General features: G+C 46.4%; 2 protein-coding genes across 2 annotated transcripts in view; one reads left to right on the top strand and one right to left on the bottom strand.

Annotated features, from left to right (window-relative positions):
- Positions 1 to 18,151, top strand: part of ITGAE (integrin subunit alpha E) — a gene marked incomplete at its 5' end in the record, with an annotated part of 70,630 nt that extends 52,479 nt beyond the window's left edge. The window contains 12 exons of the mRNA XM_081173272.1: positions 877 to 947; positions 2,292 to 2,424; positions 3,105 to 3,206; positions 4,401 to 4,480; positions 4,752 to 4,829; positions 5,699 to 5,765; positions 5,862 to 5,966; positions 13,093 to 13,137; positions 13,914 to 14,015; positions 15,183 to 15,278; positions 16,143 to 16,253; positions 17,945 to 18,151. Of these exons, the coding sequence (XP_081029398.1) occupies positions 877 to 947; positions 2,292 to 2,424; positions 3,105 to 3,206; positions 4,401 to 4,480; positions 4,752 to 4,829; positions 5,699 to 5,765; positions 5,862 to 5,966; positions 13,093 to 13,137; positions 13,914 to 14,015; positions 15,183 to 15,278; positions 16,143 to 16,253; positions 17,945 to 18,001 (1,047 nt within the window). The 3' untranslated portion in view covers positions 18,002 to 18,151. The remainder of the gene's footprint in view (positions 1 to 876; positions 948 to 2,291; positions 2,425 to 3,104; positions 3,207 to 4,400; positions 4,481 to 4,751; positions 4,830 to 5,698; positions 5,766 to 5,861; positions 5,967 to 13,092; positions 13,138 to 13,913; positions 14,016 to 15,182; positions 15,279 to 16,142; positions 16,254 to 17,944) is intronic.
- Positions 7,012 to 10,612, bottom strand: HASPIN (histone H3 associated protein kinase). The gene has a single exon (XM_081172014.1). It carries the CDS (start codon positions 10,458 to 10,460, stop codon positions 7,557 to 7,559), a length of 2,904 nt encoding a protein of 967 aa, XP_081028140.1. The 5' UTR covers positions 10,461 to 10,612; the 3' UTR covers positions 7,012 to 7,556.
- Positions 18,152 to 18,853: the final 702 nt, after the last annotated feature.

Here is an 18,853-nt window from a genome sequence, read left to right as displayed (position 1 = left end):
TATTTCAAAACATTTTTTTTAAAAGGATTTTTTGCACCTTTTTATAGATTCCACCAGAGAAAGGCACCTGGAAAGGTGTGTGATGTGGTCCCACTTACAGTTTTCTGGCTGCTGTTTGAGTTGTCAGCCCTGGCCAAATATTATGGGAGGAGCTTGCATAGAAACCAAACTGCCGTCAAAAGTGTCCTTCCCAACCAAGAGAACCCAAGTCCAAAGGGGAGACCTGGTAGACACCACTGTCTTCCATATGCAAAATTAAGGAGTTCAAAAAAACCAGATACCGAAACTAGGTATCTGATGCCAGCGTATCTGTCCATTGATATATGAATACTATGGGCTTCAGCACCAAATGGAATGTAAAACAATTAATTCACTGGGTTTATGTTATTATTATTATTATTATTTTGTTTCATAAAATTTATACACTGTTTGATTTCAAAAAACAGACAAGCCTCAGGGGTTTATGAAAAGATCAAACAATAAAATCGAGAAAAAACAACAGCCATACTTTAAAAGTGAAAATACTAAAACAGATTAAAATTGCCTCAACGTTCTAAGCATCTGGCTAGGCTTGCCAAAACAAAAATGTCACTGTTTCTCAGAGTGGCCTACTTTGCAGGACTGTTGTGAGTCTGGAAATGTGAGATGACACACACAGTGAGGTTGTAGCCAACCAACTTCTACACAAAGTAGACCTAAGTGAGTTACGGCCATTAATTTCAGAGGGTCTACTCTGAGAAGGACTAACATGGGCCATTCCCATTTTGGGAAGGGTTGAGGTTGCTTGAATTCTGGTTGGCTTCAAGAGTTTCCACAGCGATAAAGATGATAATAATACACTTTTTTTGTCCCTTTGACTCCCGACATCCCTGTCAGCTGCCAGTCATGGAAGACTGTGGTGACAAGTCCGTCTGCACACCTCGCTTGAGCTTAGCTGTTGAAATGGAGTGAGTCTTCTGAATGTGTTTTTATTTTTGTAATGTGCTTTTGGCCATCAGATCAGGAAGGAAGGCCCCATTTTGGGCCACATTCGCACCATCAACTCAAAGTGCTATATTACCACTAGTCATGGCTTCTTCTCCCAAAGAATTGTGGGAGTCGTAGTTTGTTGAGGGCCTTGAGAGTTCTTAGGAGCCCCACATTCCCCCCACAGAGATACAATTCCCAGAGTGGTTCAGCAGTCAGTCCCTCTTCACAGGGAACTCTGGGAATTGTAGCTCTGGGAGGGGAATAGGGACCTCCTAACTACTCCCTTTACAAACTACAGCTCCCAGAATTCTTTGGGGGGGAAGCCATAACTACCGTATTTTTTGCACCGTAACACTCACTTTTTTCCTCCTAGAAAGTAAGGGGAAATGTCTGTGCGTGTTATGGAGGGAATGCCTACGGGTGGCATGCCTACGGATTTTCCTCCTCTAAAAACTACGTGCGTGTTATGGTCGGGTGTGTGTTATAGAGCGAAAAATACGGTACTTAAAGTGGTATCAAAGTGCTTTTCATAGATGGTGTAACTGTGACCCCACTTAGAATAGGGAGAAGTAAAATCCATTCACTGAGCCTATGCTGTAGAGGAAGCGCATAAATTTAACCAAAAATGTCCCTTTCCAGACATACTTTTTATTGTGCATTCATGATGATTTGGGCTCAAGATGGTATCATGGTGGTTATCAGCGATCCCACTTTCGCTACCGTTTCTGGATATAATAATAATAAATAATAATAATAATAATAATAATAATAAATTTTATTTATACCCCACCCTCCCCAGCCAGAGCCGGGCTCAGGGCGACTAACACCAATAAAATCACAGTAAAAATATAATGCGGGGGGGGGGGGCAATTTAAAATACAATTAAAATGCAATTTAAAATGCAGCCTCATTTTAAAAGTAACAGGTAGATCAAGACCATAAGGGGAGGGAAACATAAGGGTCAGACTGAGTCCAAACCAAAGGCCAGGCGAAACAGCTCTGTCTTGCAGGCCCTGTGGAAAGATGTCAACTCCCGCAGGGCCCTAGTCTCTTGGGACAGAGCGTTCCACCAAGTCGGGGCCAGTACTGAAAAGGCCCTGGCCCTAGTTGAGACCAATCTAACCACCTTGCGACCTGGGACCTCCAAAATGTTGTCATTTGTGGACCTTAAGGTCCTCCGCAGGGCATACCAGGAGAGGCGGTCCCATAGGTGGTGATCTGGGCTGTCTGACAAAAGTTTCAGTTTTTAAGATGTCACAAGACCTTGTGCTGTTTTTACAGTGTCTGCGGGTCTTGAAATAGTATCTCTTATTTCATTACAGGAAGGAGCTGGTGGTTGGCTCCACCAAGGAACTGGCAATGAAAATCTATCTGTCCAACAGCGGCGACAACTCCCACATGACGTCTCTGGTTGTGCAGTACCCTTCAAACCTCCATTATAAAAATTTCCAAGAGGTCATGTCTTTCTTTGAACTTTCCCAGTGTTTAACTGGTCTTCTGTACCCCAATTTGGGCAGGTAGGGGGGGCTATAGCACATTGGCAGAACACCTGCTCTGCGTGCCTAAGGCTCCAGCCTCTCTACGTAGGGCTGGGATGATGACTCCGTGCTGGGAAGCCTGAAGAGCCACTGCCAGTCAGTGCAGACAGTACTGAGCTATATGACCAAGGGTCTCACACGGGGAAAAGGTATATTCAGAATCACGAGGACAGGAATCTCACTTTATTTTGCGCCCAGAAAGTCCCAGGCTCAGTTCCCAGTATCTCCAGGTATGAAACACAGATGGTATAAGGCAGCTTTCTGTTTAATTCAGAACCATGATGACTGGAATCTTGTTTTCTTTTTAGGGGGGAGGAGCCACAGCTCAGTGGTATAGCATTTATTTCGCACACAAAAGGTCCCAATTCTAACTGCCAGCATTTTCAGTTAAACTGATGGGAAAGGCCCTTTCTCTGCCAGACCCCCTAGAAAGCTGCTACTGGTCAGAACAGATAGCTGAAGGGTCTGACGTGGTTTAAGGCACTGTCTCACGTCCCTAGCTATTTCCTCAGGTGCATGCTGTATCAAAAGGGGTTTCTGGGACATTCTGGATTGAAGGAAGATTCCTGTTCTGCCCCTCCCCCCATGTCTCAACAGATTTCCTCTTCCGTCATCCACTGTGACGCACCTCAGCCAGTCTCAGTTTTGTTCTCATCTCTGCGCTGCAAGGTTGGCCATCCGATCTTCAAGAAATCTACCGTAAGTTCAATTTGTGCAGGCATTCAGCTGCTCCCTAGACTTCTGCCTGTTGCCTTTGACACCCACCCTCTGCCAGCCATTGGCTGAGCTGCTGCATGACATCATGGAATGTTTGCCGAACATTCCAGCCGCTCAGACGGTCACGAGAATATTAATATACGCAGCACCCGCAGTGCTTTCTCAGAATGCCAGATGTGTCAGTAGGTTTGGCAACCAATGCGAGAGTCAAACCAAACAGCTGTTTCAAAGGCTGCCCATCAAAGCTTAAATGTGGAAGGACGAGTGCAGGATTTGATTATTTTGCTTAAATACTCATTATCTAGTTACAGGGTAAAGGTAAAGGGACCCTTGACCATTAGATCCAGTCGTGGCCGACTCTGGGGTTGTGGCGCTCATCTCACTTTACTGGTCATGTGGCCAGCATGACTAAGCCGCTTCTGGCGAACCAGAGCAGCACATGGAAACACCGTTTACCTTCCCGCCAGAGTGGTACCTATTTATCTACTTGCACTTTGATATGCTTTTGAACTGCTAGGTTGGCAGGAGCAGGGACCGAGCAACGGGAGCTTACCCCGTTGCAGGGATTCGAACCTCTGACCTTCTGATCAGCAAGCCCTAGGCTCTGTGGTTTAACCCACAGCGCCATCTGCGTCCCTAGTTACAGGATAAATTGACATAAATCTGATATCAGGAATCACAAGACAGAGAAACCTGTAGGAGAACACTTCAATCTCCCAGGACATTCTATACAAGATCTCAAAGTAGCTGTCTTATTACAAAAGAATTTCAGAAATAAACTGGAAAGTGGCTGAATTGCTACTTATTACCAAACTTAAAACCATGGAGAGACCTGGTCTGAACAGAGACATTGGATTCTTATCTCATTATACATGATAAGCTGTTTTTAGCCATCTCACCCCTTGCTTTTTCCTGTAAGACCAATTGCAGTCGTCAACAGGTTTACCACACCTATCAGCCAATCACCCATTCCCACTCCCCTTCTGAGTAATACCCCTCCCCACCCTCTCACTATATATAAGGGTCTGGTGACTTCTGTTTCAGTGTATCTGAAGAAGTGTGCATGCACATGAAAGCTCATACCAATAACAAACTTAGTTGGTCTCTAAGGTGCTACTGGAAGGAATTTTTTTACTCATGATCTAATTCTTGCTCTCTCTCTTATTTGCTGCACAGGCAAATTTTTCAGTGACCTGGCAACTAGATGGGAAAAAATTCCCCACAGAATCCGCTAACTTCATGCTTAACGTTACCAAGTAAGTGGTCAGTCTCTGCTGAAAACTATTGACTCTGACAGGGCAAATGATCATGCTTGGCGCATTAGTTTTTTATGCCTGGTGTTTTATTAACGCGCATTGCCAAAGTAGATTGGGGTGGGTGGGTGAGCTGGGATCTCCAGAGGCCACTAATTAGGTTGGAGAAGGCTGTTTTAGAGTCATCAGGTACTGCAGAACGGTAACAGTCCCGTTCTGGGGAAAGAGGTGGGATATAAATGAATAATACAGCTCATCTGTTTGATTTTCACAGTGCCAACAAAAACAGCACAGCCCTGAGAGAAGACCATTCCCTGGGTGTGAAATATGCCATGAACGCCATCCTTACCAGGTCGAGTCTTCAGGATTAGCCAAAACCAGAATGTCTCTTTGGACACAAACAAATGAGCAGGACTTGGGCAGTTAGCTGTTTAAGCTATTTTTGATTTTGATCCTCTTTTGAATGTTGTGGTCTAAACCACTGAGCCTCTTGGGCTTGCTGATCGGAAGGTCGGCGGTTTGAATCCCCGCGACGGGGTGAGCTCCCGTTGCTCTGCCCCAGCTCCTGCCAGTCTAGCAGCTTGAAAACACACCAGTGCAAGTAGATAAATAGGTACTGCTGCGGTGGGAAGGTAAACAGCGTTTCCGTGCACTCTGGCACTCATCACAGTCCTCAGTGCACCAGTAGCGGCTTAGTCATGCTGGCCACATGACCCAGAAAACTGTCTGTGGACAAACGCTGGCTCTCTAGGCCTGAAAGCTAGAGGAGTGCTGCAACCCCATAGCCGCCTTTGACTGGACTTAAACGTCCAGGAGTCCTTTACCTTAAACCTGTTTTCAGTTGATAATTTTAAGGTTTTGTTTTCTGCTTTTCCAAATGTTAGAGGGTTGTTTCTCCCCTCCCTTCAAGCTGTATATAGATTAAACAAAATAGTAGTAAATAAAAAAGTAGTAAAAATAACTCCCAGCAGCTTGGCCAGTGACAAGTCAGGAGTCAAACATCTGGAGGGTACCACCATAAACACTTAGTATCCTAGAAAAGCCTCTGGTGTGTGTGTGGGCAGATTCGAATAGATCCAAGGAAGACAAAGGTGGCGTGAATGCAAGGAAGTGTGTGTGCAACACCCAAGTTCCCTCTGCTCCTTGTGCGCTGCTGATGCTTTGTTTTGCAATGATCAAACAGCTGTCCAATTAATTTATTTTAAAAATGTTTGTCCACAGGCAGCTTCCAAATGTGTATGTGAGTCTGGATGAAAGATCCTCCCACAGCACCCAATTCACCTTTAATGTAGGTACAAAGCCGCTGTACTCTTCCTCTCATCCCAAAGGTTCACTGTTACCTGATGTCGGTGTTTTATATTTAAAAATATAAAAATCTTTGCAGATCACAGGGAACCAATTTGGGGCACAGCTTGAGTTGCGTATCTGGGTCCCTCTCAACATAGACAACCGCCAGATTGCAAGCATAAAGAACGTGGCAGGGGTGCAGGTAAGTTTTCTGGTTTCCTCCCACTTTTTTAAAAAATAAACAAGCACGTGTGAGTATTGCTATAAAGATATGGAGCTACTGGGATGATAGCGCAGTGCCAGCATCTGCTCCACTGCCTCTTAAGGGGGCATTCCCCAACCACTGGTGGCTGGTTGCTCATTCGGGCTGCTAAGACAGAGAAGGCAGGGAGCCCAAACGGGGAGTGGAGTCAGAGCCAGCAAAAGCCAACTAATTCTAGCCCATGCTAGAATCACCATATTTTTCGCTCCATAAGACACACCTAGTTTTTAGAGGAGGAAAGCAAGAAAAAAAATATTCTGAACTAAACAGTGGATGTATGGTTTTTGTGGTTCATGCAGTGGCCACAGTCATGTGATTTGACGGTGAGTTTGGGGTAGCCCAATGCAAAATTCCTGAGGATCCATGGGCTTTTACCTCCCTGTTCCCAGGCAGTCTCCTTTATCTCTAACGTCCCTTATCTCTCTCCCCGATCAGCGGCTTTGTTTCAACACCCACTTCCATCTTTCAAAAAAAGAAGAAAAAAAGTACGATCTGCTTTTTGCCCCTGGGCAATTCAGCTCCAGGGACCACGCATTCGCTCCATAAGACACACAGACATTTCCCCTTACATTTTAGGAAGAAAAACGTGCATCTCATGGAGCGAAAAATACAGTAGGTTGCCAGCTTCCATGCCAAGGAAGCTGGCAACCTGGACTTGGTTGTAAGAAGGCAGGCTGAGTTTGGGGGAGCAGTTTGTGATTCCCCCAATGGAACACCCTCACATCTGTAGCTCACCACCACCCTTCAGCCCAACAGGTGGGGGGGACCTCTCTGGCCCTCCAGATGTTGCTGAACTACAACATCAGTCCAACCAGCATGACTAGTGGCTAAGGATGATGGGACTTGTAGAACAGCACCTTTTCTGTAGCCTGGGGATTAAGTAAAACCTGGCTAGACTGACGTGGTTCATTTATGTGACCTCTGGGTTTACTAGGCTGGGGCGGGGCAGGTAGAGAGGAGAGCCAATGAACCTCAAGGGTCCTACTAAAGAGACATGGGTGTGGTACAATTTATAGTAGACAAACTGTATAGTTCCAACCATTACAAAAATACAATCATAAAAAATATACGTACATACATACAAGTTGGACGCCATATAAATCTTTACCAATATAAAGAAGTGCTCTTAACAGGTTTAATACTGTGAAAGTTAAACTAGCTACAGTCTGCATGTTATTTTTTTTAAAGGAACTATAACATTGAAGGATAAAATCCTGCAAGTTTTCTTTTTTAAAAAAAGATCTAGAATAAAGGCTTTAATTAAAGATGCATGGACCTAAATTCTGAATTAAATGTTTTTGAACTGAAAGCAATTTGGTGGAGGGGAGGTGTAAATTAGGCTGAAATCTATTAGACAAAACACAAACCAATTATTTTGAAGATCCATTGCAATTGACCAAAGGTGAAACTAAAAGTTGAGAGGAAAAAACGCCTTATCTTTTATTATATACATAAATCATAAGAAATACCTGCGTGCTTACAATAGCACCCGAAAGTTTCACCATTCGACAACCACAAGGCTCGGTTTAATCACTGAAAGAAACTGCTTGTGTTCAGCAAATCTGTGGCAGACTTGAAGCTGAGAACCTCCTCACAGAACAGCTTGAGCTGCTTGTGTGCTTGTTTCAAGGAGGAAGTTGTTGGCTTCCTCTTGTAAGACACCTCTTTCAGAAGTTTGTCTGCTAAATAGTGAAGCCACAAGACGTTGCTGTGGGGGAAGTAGTCAGCCCAGCGGTTTGCGTTCTCCTCTCTCATCTGCCTGTAAATGTCAAACTGATAGTCACCTCTGCCTTGGAAGATCTCCTCATCAGTGGAGAGGTCACAGTACACGGTTAACCCATCCCTCTCCAGCCTGGAGAAGGTGTAGTCAATAATGTTGACAAGGATGCCATGGGTGGGGAGAGTGTGGGTCTCCCCATTCAATCTAAAGCTCACCTTCTTTAAGGGGGTTTTCTTCACCAGCACATTGCCCCAGTGGAGATCTCGGTGCTCAAAGTGCAAAGCTTCCTCAGCCACAGCCAGCGAAGCTGTGACTTGGTGCAAGATGCTCTTGGAGGCCAGTACAGAGTTCAGCTGCCGGTTCTGCATGTATTCCAGGTCCATGCCTCCATACTCAAACTCCAAGACCACAAAGAGCTGCTGGTCTCCAAAGAAGTCTGGCCGGTCGTTTTCAGACACTCTCAGCCTGTGGTATTCATCCCAGGCAGCCAGGAGATGGTCAGGGTAGCTGCCCTGGACACAGTGAATGGAATGCAAGCTGATAAACCCAGACGTTTGGTGAACCTCCTCATCTGCCAAAAGGCTGAGCTCTTTTGAAATGATGATCTCGGGTAAGATCTCACCAAAGGTCTTTTGAGGTTCTCCGTTGACTTGGTCGCTCCCTTCAATGGGGATTATTTTTAAAGCTGTGAGACCCCTTTCACCCTCTGTCCTGAAAACCTCCCCAAAAACACCTTCTCCAATTTTCTCACACTTCTGCATCTTATCGGGGGTGATGCATTCCTCAAAGGAGATGGGGCCACTCTGATGGCATTCCCTGTAGACTTTTTCCTCATCCGTTAGAACCATCTCTGACATGGCAGAAGAGGTCATGGACGACAGCAGGACCATAGAGGAGGAAGGGGATATAGAGTAGCTCAGTTTTTGAGTGAAGGGGGTCTTGGGAGTCTCCATCACGGACGGAAGAGAAGCATTGGCAATGCTGCCGCTTAAGCTTTCCACCTCGGACAGGATGATCTTTTTCTTGTGGAGAGAAAAAGAAGCCCGGATCCTGCGCCACAAGCTGGAGTTCTTGAATGAGCACTCTGGAGACAGAATTGACGAGGAAAGATAGTCTTCCGTTTTGTTGCATTTCAAGCGTTCCTGAAGGAGGGAAGGATCAGCCTGCCTTTTCCGCCCCACGTTTCTCTTCTGCCTTGCTTTCTCAAGCTTCCCTCGTTGTCCCCATCGACTGGTACTGAATCCGCTGATGCAGGCTTTTCGACCAGTGCCTACAGTGCTACAGGTGGGGACTAACTTTCTGCTGGTGTCAGATAGGCCACAGAGAGAATCTGACTGCAAAGTATGTTGTTTTTTCCAAGTAAGCTGGACTACTGCTTGTTTTTTGGTGGACTGACTAGCCAACCAGTTTGGCACCACCCGACTGTCCAGGAGCACAGTGGGCTGAAGCTGGGGGCTACTATAGTCTTTTATGCTATCATTCCCTTCCTCCGAGACCGCTCCGTTCAGCTCACCAACTGCCTTTGGAGAACTGGTGAATGCTTGAACTGAGACACGCTGCCTCTTGTTAGCAAGAGGCGTTGCATCTTTTGGCAAGCAGAGGTAAATCTTGTCATCATGCAAATTGGCTTGTAGCTGGAAAACACCCGAAAGACGCTCTTTTGGTGACCCTGGGAGGCTCTGGCCATGATCTGCACCCGGGCTTTGACTGGGGCTGACCCCATAACACCCCGGCGAGATTGTGAGCCCTTCCCTGTTTTGCAAAGATGCTCCCGTCTCGCTGCAGGAATTGCAAGACTGCAAGGCAGAGCTGCTTTTGAACAGTGGATGGGGTGAGCTGCTGCAGTGCGGCTGAAATAACGTCACTGGCAGAGGTTCAGCCTGGGAATCCTCGTGCACAGACTTCCGCTGTAGACTCGGGACATCCTCCAGGGTGAAGAGCTCCAAGCTGCCTCCCATCTCCCTGGCATCCCCATCCATCTTCATTGAGCTCAGCTCAGAGAGGCCATCGCCACCGCCACCACGACAGCAGTCCTCTCGCAACACTTCCTGCAGATCGTCGGGATGAAAGCAGCAGGCGTAAAAGACAGGGCTGCTGCCCTGCAGGATGCCCTCCTTGCCTCCCTCTTCCTCCAAATCCCTTTTTGCCAGCTGCGGCAGCTCAGGGGTGCTCGACAGCAACGGGAACCGTATACTCAGCCCTCTCTGGATCGGCTTCCGGCGGCGCTGAGTGATGTTCCTGCGTAGCGGGGTAGGGGGCACAAAGGTGTTGTTGGCAGCAGGCCGGCCCCCCAGCTCTCCTTGCGGGGCCTTGTTCTCCTTGGCCCCTTTTCCCTTTTTCTTGGCTGTGTCCTTCTTGCTGGGGGGCTTTTTGCGCAGCCGGGCCTTCCTGCTGGGTGGCAGGAAATCGGAGTCCTCGGAGGAGGAAGGAGGGGCAGCCGGGGCCTTTTCCTGGGCCGCCTTGGGGGGCAGGCAACTCAGGTCTCCGAAGGAGGAAGAGGCAGCCGCCTCTTCGAAGGACAGGGAGGAGGAGCAGCTGCTGCTGAAGAGGTGCCTGCGGTCCACCGGGGGCGAGATCCAGGGGGCGGGAGGGGGCAGCCGCCTCAGCCCAGCCCGGCGAGCGGCAGCAGCGGAGGCCGCGCCCTGTCCGCCTCGGCCTAGTCCCCCCCGCAGCCCCGAGTATGTCCTCAGCAGCCGGGCCCGAGGCTGCTCCATGCGAGCGGAACCAGGAGGCCCAGCCCGAGCGCCCCTCACCCCACACGGGAAGTAGTCGGCCGGAAGCGGGCGAGGGGGCGGGACCCTCGAGGGGCGGGTTCCTTCTCCTTCGCTAGGCTACGGAGCGGAGTTCGGCGCGCCCGCCACCATTTCAAAGTCAGCTCTCGCGAGAACTCCGGCGGAACTTCCCTTAAAGCTGCCTTCGCGAGAGGCTTCCGCGGCTACCGCAGCCAATCGGGAACGCGGCGCAAGCCTCTCGCGAGATTTTTCGAGAAGAGGTGGGGTTGGGGAGCGGTTTGCTCCTTCCCATTACCGTCTTGCCTTTCCCGTCTCTATGGTAGGGAGCGCCGTCCCGCGCTTCTTTCCTCATTGACGGCCCCTAGAGGAAAGGGGAATAAGGACGACGCTCTACACCTTCGCGTCGGGTTGGGTTCTTGGTCGCCATTTGAAGGGTCAGGCTGGGGAAAGCTGCGTTCAGTTGAGGGTGTGTGGCGGGATTATTCTTTCTGCTCCAGATATATATATATATATATACACACACACACACATATATGTATATATATGTGTGTGTGTGTGTGTGTGTGTGTGTGTTATAAATAATAAATGGGTGGTATGTACTTTTATGCACAGAACCATTGAAATTAATGAACGTTAAGCCCATTCATTTTTATGGGTCAACTCTTGAGTATAACTAGCGCTGAAAAAATAAAATATTTCTTTTCCGTTTATTGCTTTTATATTCTTAATATTCAGGATTTCAAAGCAGGGTGCACAAACTTCAAAGAAAATACGAATCCATCGTGAGAACAGAAAACCACCTTAGAATGCCTGTTGAAACGTTTATATCCAGCTGCCTTTGCATCCTGACTAATGTTTCCCCCATGAATTCCGCCCCCCTCAGGATTGCTTTGCACAGTGTAATTTTTAAATTGCTGCTACTAAAATGAATTCCAAACACAGCAATCTGCAATAGGTGGCGCATTAAGCACATTTTATTTTAATATTTTGTTGGAAGCCGCCTAGAGTGGCTGGGGTATAAATTATTATTATTATTATTATTATTATTTATTAATTAAATAAATAGTTAATGCCCTTTGAAATGATACATTTGAAAATTGCTAATAATTAGAAATAAAGTTTCTCATTACCTGCCTCCCCAGAGCTCACCATAAACTATATGGTTGAGCATTGTATCAGCTGTTTATCACTGTACTGTTCAAATAAACATGTAATTAACCAAGTAATTAAAGCCAGGCTGCTGAGGTCCCTGGTGTACAGTAAGACGAGCACCAGCAGCTGGAACTTCTACCATCTGCTAACTTTCTCCTCTGTACAAACGTATTTAAGTCAATATGTGTTGTTGGGGTTTTTTGTGTTTTTTTGTAATGCCAAATTCATTCTGTGTTTGCCAAATTGTTGGTTTTTGTTCTATTTGACCTCCTTGGCCTGTTTTGTAAACTGCCTTCTTCCCCGCCCCCGCCCCCCATTTTTTGATTGTATTTTTATAAGAGGTGGATGTTTGTTGTCCCCAAAGCCGAAAGGAAGCATCAAAATAAACTCAATCTATTTTTTATTATTTTTTATTTATCAATTTATTAAAGGTCCTTCTAGAATCAGCCCTACATTTGTAGCAGGGGCATGAGAATTCTGGACTACAAGGTAGCAATAAAACACTTTTCTTTTTTTGGCTTTTTGGTGGAGAGGGCTTGTGTTCCTATCTATGGCCCTTTGAGGATTAAGACAAATTCATGGCGGATGAGGCTTTCAATTGGCCACAGGCTATGAAGCCTACCTCCACTGTCAGATTCAGACCAACTATCCCTATGTTCCAGGGGCATCCCTGATTTAGAGAAGCTGTTTCTGATTGGAACCCGGAATGTCCCACTTTTCCTTAGGATGTCCCTGTTTTCATTGGAGGGTATGGAGTTATCCGATCCCCAAGCTGTCTGAAGACAATCCTGTATAGGGAAGTCTTTTTTAATGTTAAATGTTTTTATTATGTTTTTATATATGTTGGAAGCTGCCCAGAGTGGCTGGGGAAACGCAGTCAGATGTGTGGGGTATAAATAGTAAAATTATCATTATGGAACGGGGCGTCCCTATTTTCATCGGAGAAATGTTGGAGGGTTTGCAGATTCAGTATGCCTTTCAATACCAGTGTGAAGATAGGATGTTGTCATCAGGCTCTCACTGATGCAGCAACAGCTTCTACCTTGTCCTTTAATTTCAGTGGGTCTTCTCTGAGTAGGAGTAACATTGGGTACAAGCCAATGTTATTATTTTAAAAGAGGCAACAGTATATGATCAGAAATCTGTACGACTTTAATACTGCACAAGCTCTATACATATAAAGCACACTCAAACATCGTTTCCCTCAAAGGATTACCCTTCACAGAGTTGCAATTCACAGCAGCTCTTAACAAACTACAGTTCCCAGAATTCTTTTAGATAAGGAATGTGTTTAAAGGTATATTGTGTACATGGCCTAAGTGCTATGAGTTGTATCAAATTAAGTGTTCTGAAATTAGTGCTGAAATTAGACCATGCCCATTCATTCCCGTGTTGCTTACTCTGAGTATGACCAACACTGGACACAACCCTGTTTCATTCATTTTTTCTCCTCTTTCATCAGAATACCACTGTGTGCAAAACAGACCTTGGACGCACAGACTCGAAGGTAAAAATAGGGCTGTGGAGGGAGGAAGCATGTTTGCTGATCATACTCCTGCCCTTTTGCCTCTCAAGAAGGCAGCTTACAAGAAATCCATACATACAAAAATTGGTGGGGTGGGGGGAGACAGAGAAATTAAACAGGAGTGAAAAAACCAAATAACCAGGAGTTTTAGTTTTTTTCAAAGCAAACAAAACCCAAATGTAATTAATAGGTGACTTTTTTCTACCAACCAAAATCTGTGGGTTACAATCAAAGGCTGCTTCTGTTACCAGAAACAGGCCCGTTGCAAATTGTTACCAGAGAAATGGTGCCTTTTGATGGCCCAACTCCCCAAGTTCATTACCAGTCAGAGATTAATGAGCTGAGGCAGAAATCAAGTGAAAGCAAAGCTGATTTTTTAACTACTGTATCCGTTGCAACAGAGTCCCACTCCCCTTTTGTCAGGAGGTGAAGGACCCAGAACTAAGTAAAAACAACTCTTCTTAAAAGTTTGCATTTTGGCATGGAGAAGGACCTTCAGGGTCATCTGGGATAAGTGTCAGGGTTACATCACATACTAGGTGGAGTCAGGCAAACCAGAGTGTCATATTCCTGAGTAATAGCTTGTTTTCACACAGTTCCAGACAGAGTTTACACAAAGTATTGACATTGGAAATAGAGTTTGTGAATCCAGGATTCTCTAAAACAGATCCTTCAGTGAAGGTGGAGTTGCATTGTGCACAATTATTGTCTCTCTTCCGCTCTGTTTTGAAATACAACTGTGCCTCTTTCTCTGTCAGGACAGCGAGGGCGTTGGATACCAGCTCGTGAGTTGTACCATCACATCGGAGAAGGAGGACGTGGTTCTGACGGCAGAGCTACCTTTAGCCAATTCCTTACAGGTATATGTTGCGGGGAGAGATTCTTTTCCAGGGGCAAAGATCCACCACTGAGTAGTAGATCGGGGTGAGGAATGTCTGGCCATCGGGCCAAACATGGCCTGACAGAGGTTCAGAATGGACCGGTGAGGCTGTTTCCCCCTAAACCCCATAGCCAGCATCATATGTGATGTCAGGCATGACTGGAAGCCTCAAAGTGCACTCCTGGTTGTGCTTTGGCAAGAGAAAACAGGCTTTGGCTGTTCAGCCCAAAGCCTGCTAGATCGACTGCATGAGTTCTCTGCAGGGAGTGCAACTGTGAAGCCTGGGAAAAAACTGGTGAGTGCTTTGACATCCTCAGGTGCTTTGACGTCCCGACTTTGGGATTTCAAAGTGCCCAGTCCCTTGATGTAATTGTGGCGTCAGGTGATCAACAGGTAGATGACCCTGTCTTTACAAATTTGACCCAAGAGGCTAGAATCTGGTCCGCGTAGCCTTAATAGTCCCCTCTCTGCACCATGGAGAAACTTTGAAATTTAGAAAGCTGCTTTGTGTTGAATCAGATCCTTGATCTATCTTTGTCTACACCAGGTGTGGGAACTTCTGACCCCTGAACTGTTGCAGCTCCCTTCATCTCAGGCCATTGGCCATGCTTGCTGGGGCTTGAATCCCAGCTTGGGAGAAAGTCAGGATATAAATGCAGTAAATATGTAAAGAAACAGCAGAAGGGCTAAATGTTCCCCACGCCTGGCCGATACTGGCTTTCCTCATTTAACTATTGGAATTATTATTATTATTATTATTATTATTATTATTATTATTATTATTAATCATTTGTACCCCGCCCATCTGGCTGGGTTCCCCAGCCACTCTGGGCAGCTTTCAACAAAGATTAAAAATACATTAAAATGTCACACTTTAAAAACTTCCCTGAACAGGGCTGCCTTCAGATGTCTTCTAAATGTCAGGTAGTTGTTTATCTCTTTGACATCTGGTGGGAGGGCGTTCCACAGGGCGGGCGCCACTACCGAGAAGGCCCTCTGCCTGGTTCCCAGTAGCTTTGCTTCTTACAGTGAGGGAACTGCCAGAAGACCCTCAGCGCTGGACCTCAGTGTCCGGGCAGAACGATGGGGGAAATTCCAGTTGGGTGTCATAAACATTGCTGTCGCTTCTTCCGCTCCTTCCTTTTAGGTCTTAGAAAACAGGACTGACTTGCTGGTTCGAGGGGAAATCGTTTTCAACAGGAACCTTTACGTGGGCCTGAATGCGGAAAATTACAAAACAGAGGTAACTGGCGGGAGGCAAGGCACTTCAGGCCCTTTTCCACAGGGAAGAGTGAACCGAAAGTGAGAAATGGGGTTCTTCTCAGTCCTTAGCACAGCAGGGCCAGCCCTATCATTGGGCCCTGGGGAGCAGCGTCCCTCTGCAACTGGTTGTGGGGGGTCACGAAAGGGCAGCAAATGTTTAATAGCATTATTTATTATCTTATGGTTGGATTTTCACTGTGTTTTTCTACACCTACACACCCAGGCAGCTGTGAATGTGCAGTCCACTCACGTTTATGAGGGAGCGGAAACATTTAAACATTTAACATTTAATACTTAGAGTTAGCCAAATTGACAGATATAATAAGACAAAAACCAAAAAGTGAAGTTAAAAAAGAATGGGAGTGCCTAAATGAATACCTCAAAAGTCAAGGTTCGAGGGCAGAAATCTGGCTGAGTCTGGAATAACCTTGTGAAGTGAAAGGATATGAAAGAAGGATTTTTATCTAGATGTTAGGATAGAGAGGATAAAGAAAACAGGAAGACAGAATGAGAGATAAAGGAGGTGCTGTGGGATTGGTGGAAGTCAATGTTTTGTTGTTGTTTTAGTGTTTATGATATTAACTTGTAAGATGGATTTGTTTGTTTTTTGTTTTGTTGTTGTCTTTTTTAGTTTTCGAATGTTGATTTTTGTGTGTTGTGTATTGTTATCTTTTGATATCTTTCGTGTTGTTGTTGTGTGGAAAATACTAATAAAATTCATTTTTTAAAAAACCATTTAACATTTAAGGTTGTAGCAGAGCGCTGAATGCCTCAAGGTCTTAGGATCGCTTCCCCTGCAAAATGCATCCGCTTCCCTTGTTTCTGTTTTGCCCCTTGTCCGTAGATCAAGGTGATCTTGCTGAAGGAGAAAGTGTTTGATTTCCTTCCCTTCCTCATCGGCAGCTCTGTGGGCGGCTTGGCGCTGCTGCTGCTAATTACCGCCGTTCTTTATAAGGTTAGTATTCCTTCCACGGAGCCGTGTTTTAAAAATAGGCTAGATCAAGTCAAATCCAATATTTACTGTCACGGTCGATGAGCAGCGTTGAAGAAGCAAAGTAACAAGCGCGTCGGATGCATTATCCAAATGACTACAGCGGGATAAAATAATAAGAGCAGCAAAGAGTGAAATAAAACGGGCACCGACGTTTCAGACTCTTGTAGTCATGTCACGAGCTCCAAAGACGAAAAGGGTACATCATGTCTGGGGTCAGTTCCTGGCGGGTTTTGCTTGCTGCAGCACAATGTTTGGCCACACTGAGAGCAATAGAGGCATTTTAATCGCAGGGGAGTAAAAGGACGTAAAATGCATTGGTTGCCCTGGCAGATTTAATTAAAGGGGTTCAGTAAAGATTTTGCACAGAGCTCAGCCAAGGAGCAATATAGAAGGACTTGGGCCACTGAATCGACCTCTCCCAGAGGTGCTGGGGCGCTTGGGCTCGTGGTAGGGGGTGGTCCAGATTGTTTTAGGATGTTGTCAGTGGGAAGATGCTGATGTCTGAGTTGCTGCTACCAGGGGGTGAGTTTCTGAGGGAGCATCAAGGGGGTTTGGTACAGACCACAGCAGAAGGGTTTTATAAGGTAAAGGTAAAGGGACCCCTGACCATTAGGTCCAGTCGTGGCCGACTCTGGGGTTGCGGCGCTCATCTCGCTTTATTGGCCGAGGGAGCCGGCGTACAGCTTCCGGGTCATGTGGCCAGCATGACTAAGCCACTTCTGGCGAACCAGAGCAGTGCATGGAAACGCCGTTTACATTCCCGCCGGAGTGGTACCTATTTATCTACTTGCACTTTGACGTGCTTTCTAACTGCTAGGTTGGCAGGAGCAGGGACCGAGCAATGGGAGCTCACCCCATCGCAGGGATTCGAACCGCCGACCTTCTGATCGGCAAGTCCTGGGCTCTGTGGTTTAACCCACATCGCCACCTGGGGAAAATAAAATTATTTATTTATTTATTTATTTATACATACATACATACATACATACATACATACATACATACCCCGCCCATCTGGCTGGGCCTCCCCAGCCACTCTGGGCGGCTTCCAACCAAATATTAAAATACAGCAAGGGCTCTAGGTCAGTGTTAGAGCTCCTGCTTGGCATGCAGAAGGTCTCTGGTTCAACCCCCAACATCTCCAGGCAGGACTGGGTAAGACACTGGCCTAAAACATTGGAGGGTCGCTGCCCATCAGCAGGGAGACGACATGGTACCCTCCAGATGTTGTGGGATTCTAACTCCCAGCAGCGCCAGCTGCCAACAGGGTCAGGGGTGCTGGGAGTTGTAGTTCAGCTGGGTGGGTCAGTGCCTTGACTCTGTATAAAGCGCCTTCCCATGTGTATAAAGGGATGAGGAACCTGTGGCTCTGGACTCCGGCTCCCATCATCCCATGACCATCAGCCCTGCTACCTGGTGCTGATGGGAATTGGAGTCTAACCACCTCCTGAGAGCCACAGCCTCCCCTTCCCCCGTCCGTGGGATTTTGTATTAGAACTCTCCCATCACGTTCTTTTACAAACATGAAAGGCGTCTATTACTATTCTCTGCCTATAAAATTGAAAATATTGTTGTTGCTTTAAAAAAAAAAATTGAACACGTTAGCCGGATTCCCCATGGCTTATTTCTGCTCTCTTTTCACCCCCTTCCAGTGTGGTTTTTTCAAAAGAAAGTACAAAAATAGGATTGCAGAGCAGTGCGATTCCTGAGAACGAAGTGGAGATTCTGGAATGGGACGATGGGTAACCTTCCTCAGACCGTGAGGCACAGTCACATTGGACCTCAGCTTCTTTTTATCAATGTATTCCTTGCTGTAGGCTGCAAATAAACCTTTTGCCGTAGTCTTGGGTTCCTGAAAACCACTATTATGGATTTCAGTGCACTCCCCCCCCCGGGGGTACTCAAGGGCACACAGTACCGGCACCTCTCTTTTTGTTGTTAAAAAGTGTGGCATTCACTGTAACAACTTCATGGTGAGTACCGGCACCTATTTTTCTAGGGAAAAAAAGCACTGATGGATTTTATTTGGGAGCCTCTTGGGCCTTTGTGTGGCTTTTTTGAGGCAACCTCGTACTCCACATGGCTTAGTTCATAGCCAGCTTGAGATTGTGAATGTGTTTTTTCCACCCAATCTTTTACTCCTGCCATCAGCTCCCATTTTCCATCTTAAGACCGTGACCTGGGGCCTGTGGTTTCGCCATCAGCCGATGCTTTTCCTTTCTCAAACCTCCCTCTCCCCACACTCTGTTTTACCAACCTGCCAAAGACTCCTGGGGAACACGAGAGCTTTCACACTATTTTTGTGGCCTTTCTCGTCAGCCTAATAAAAGTATTGTCCTAATGTTGTTGTTGTTGTTGTTGTTGTTTTGGATTTTCCCAATCTTTGATTCCATATAAAAGGTAAAGGACCCCTGACAGTTAAGTCCAGTCGCGAACAACTCGGGGGTTGCGGCACTCATCTCGCTTTACTGGCCGAGGGAGCCGGCGTACAGCTTCCGGGTCATGTGGCCAGCATGACTGAGCCGCTTCTGGCGAACCAGAGCAGCACATGGAAATGCCGT

This window comes from Podarcis bocagei (assembly GCF_964188305.1).
Source record: "Podarcis bocagei genome assembly, chromosome: 15".
NCBI lineage: Eukaryota > Metazoa > Chordata > Lepidosauria > Squamata > Lacertidae > Podarcis > Podarcis bocagei.
This window is presented reverse-complemented; position numbering and strand designations above follow the sequence as displayed.

What these genes read in the sequence shown, in the direction of transcription:
- HASPIN (XM_081172014.1), bottom strand. Translation starts at nt 10,460, where the DNA reads ATGGAGCAGCCTCGGGCCCGGCTGCTGAGGACATACTCGGGGCTGCGG.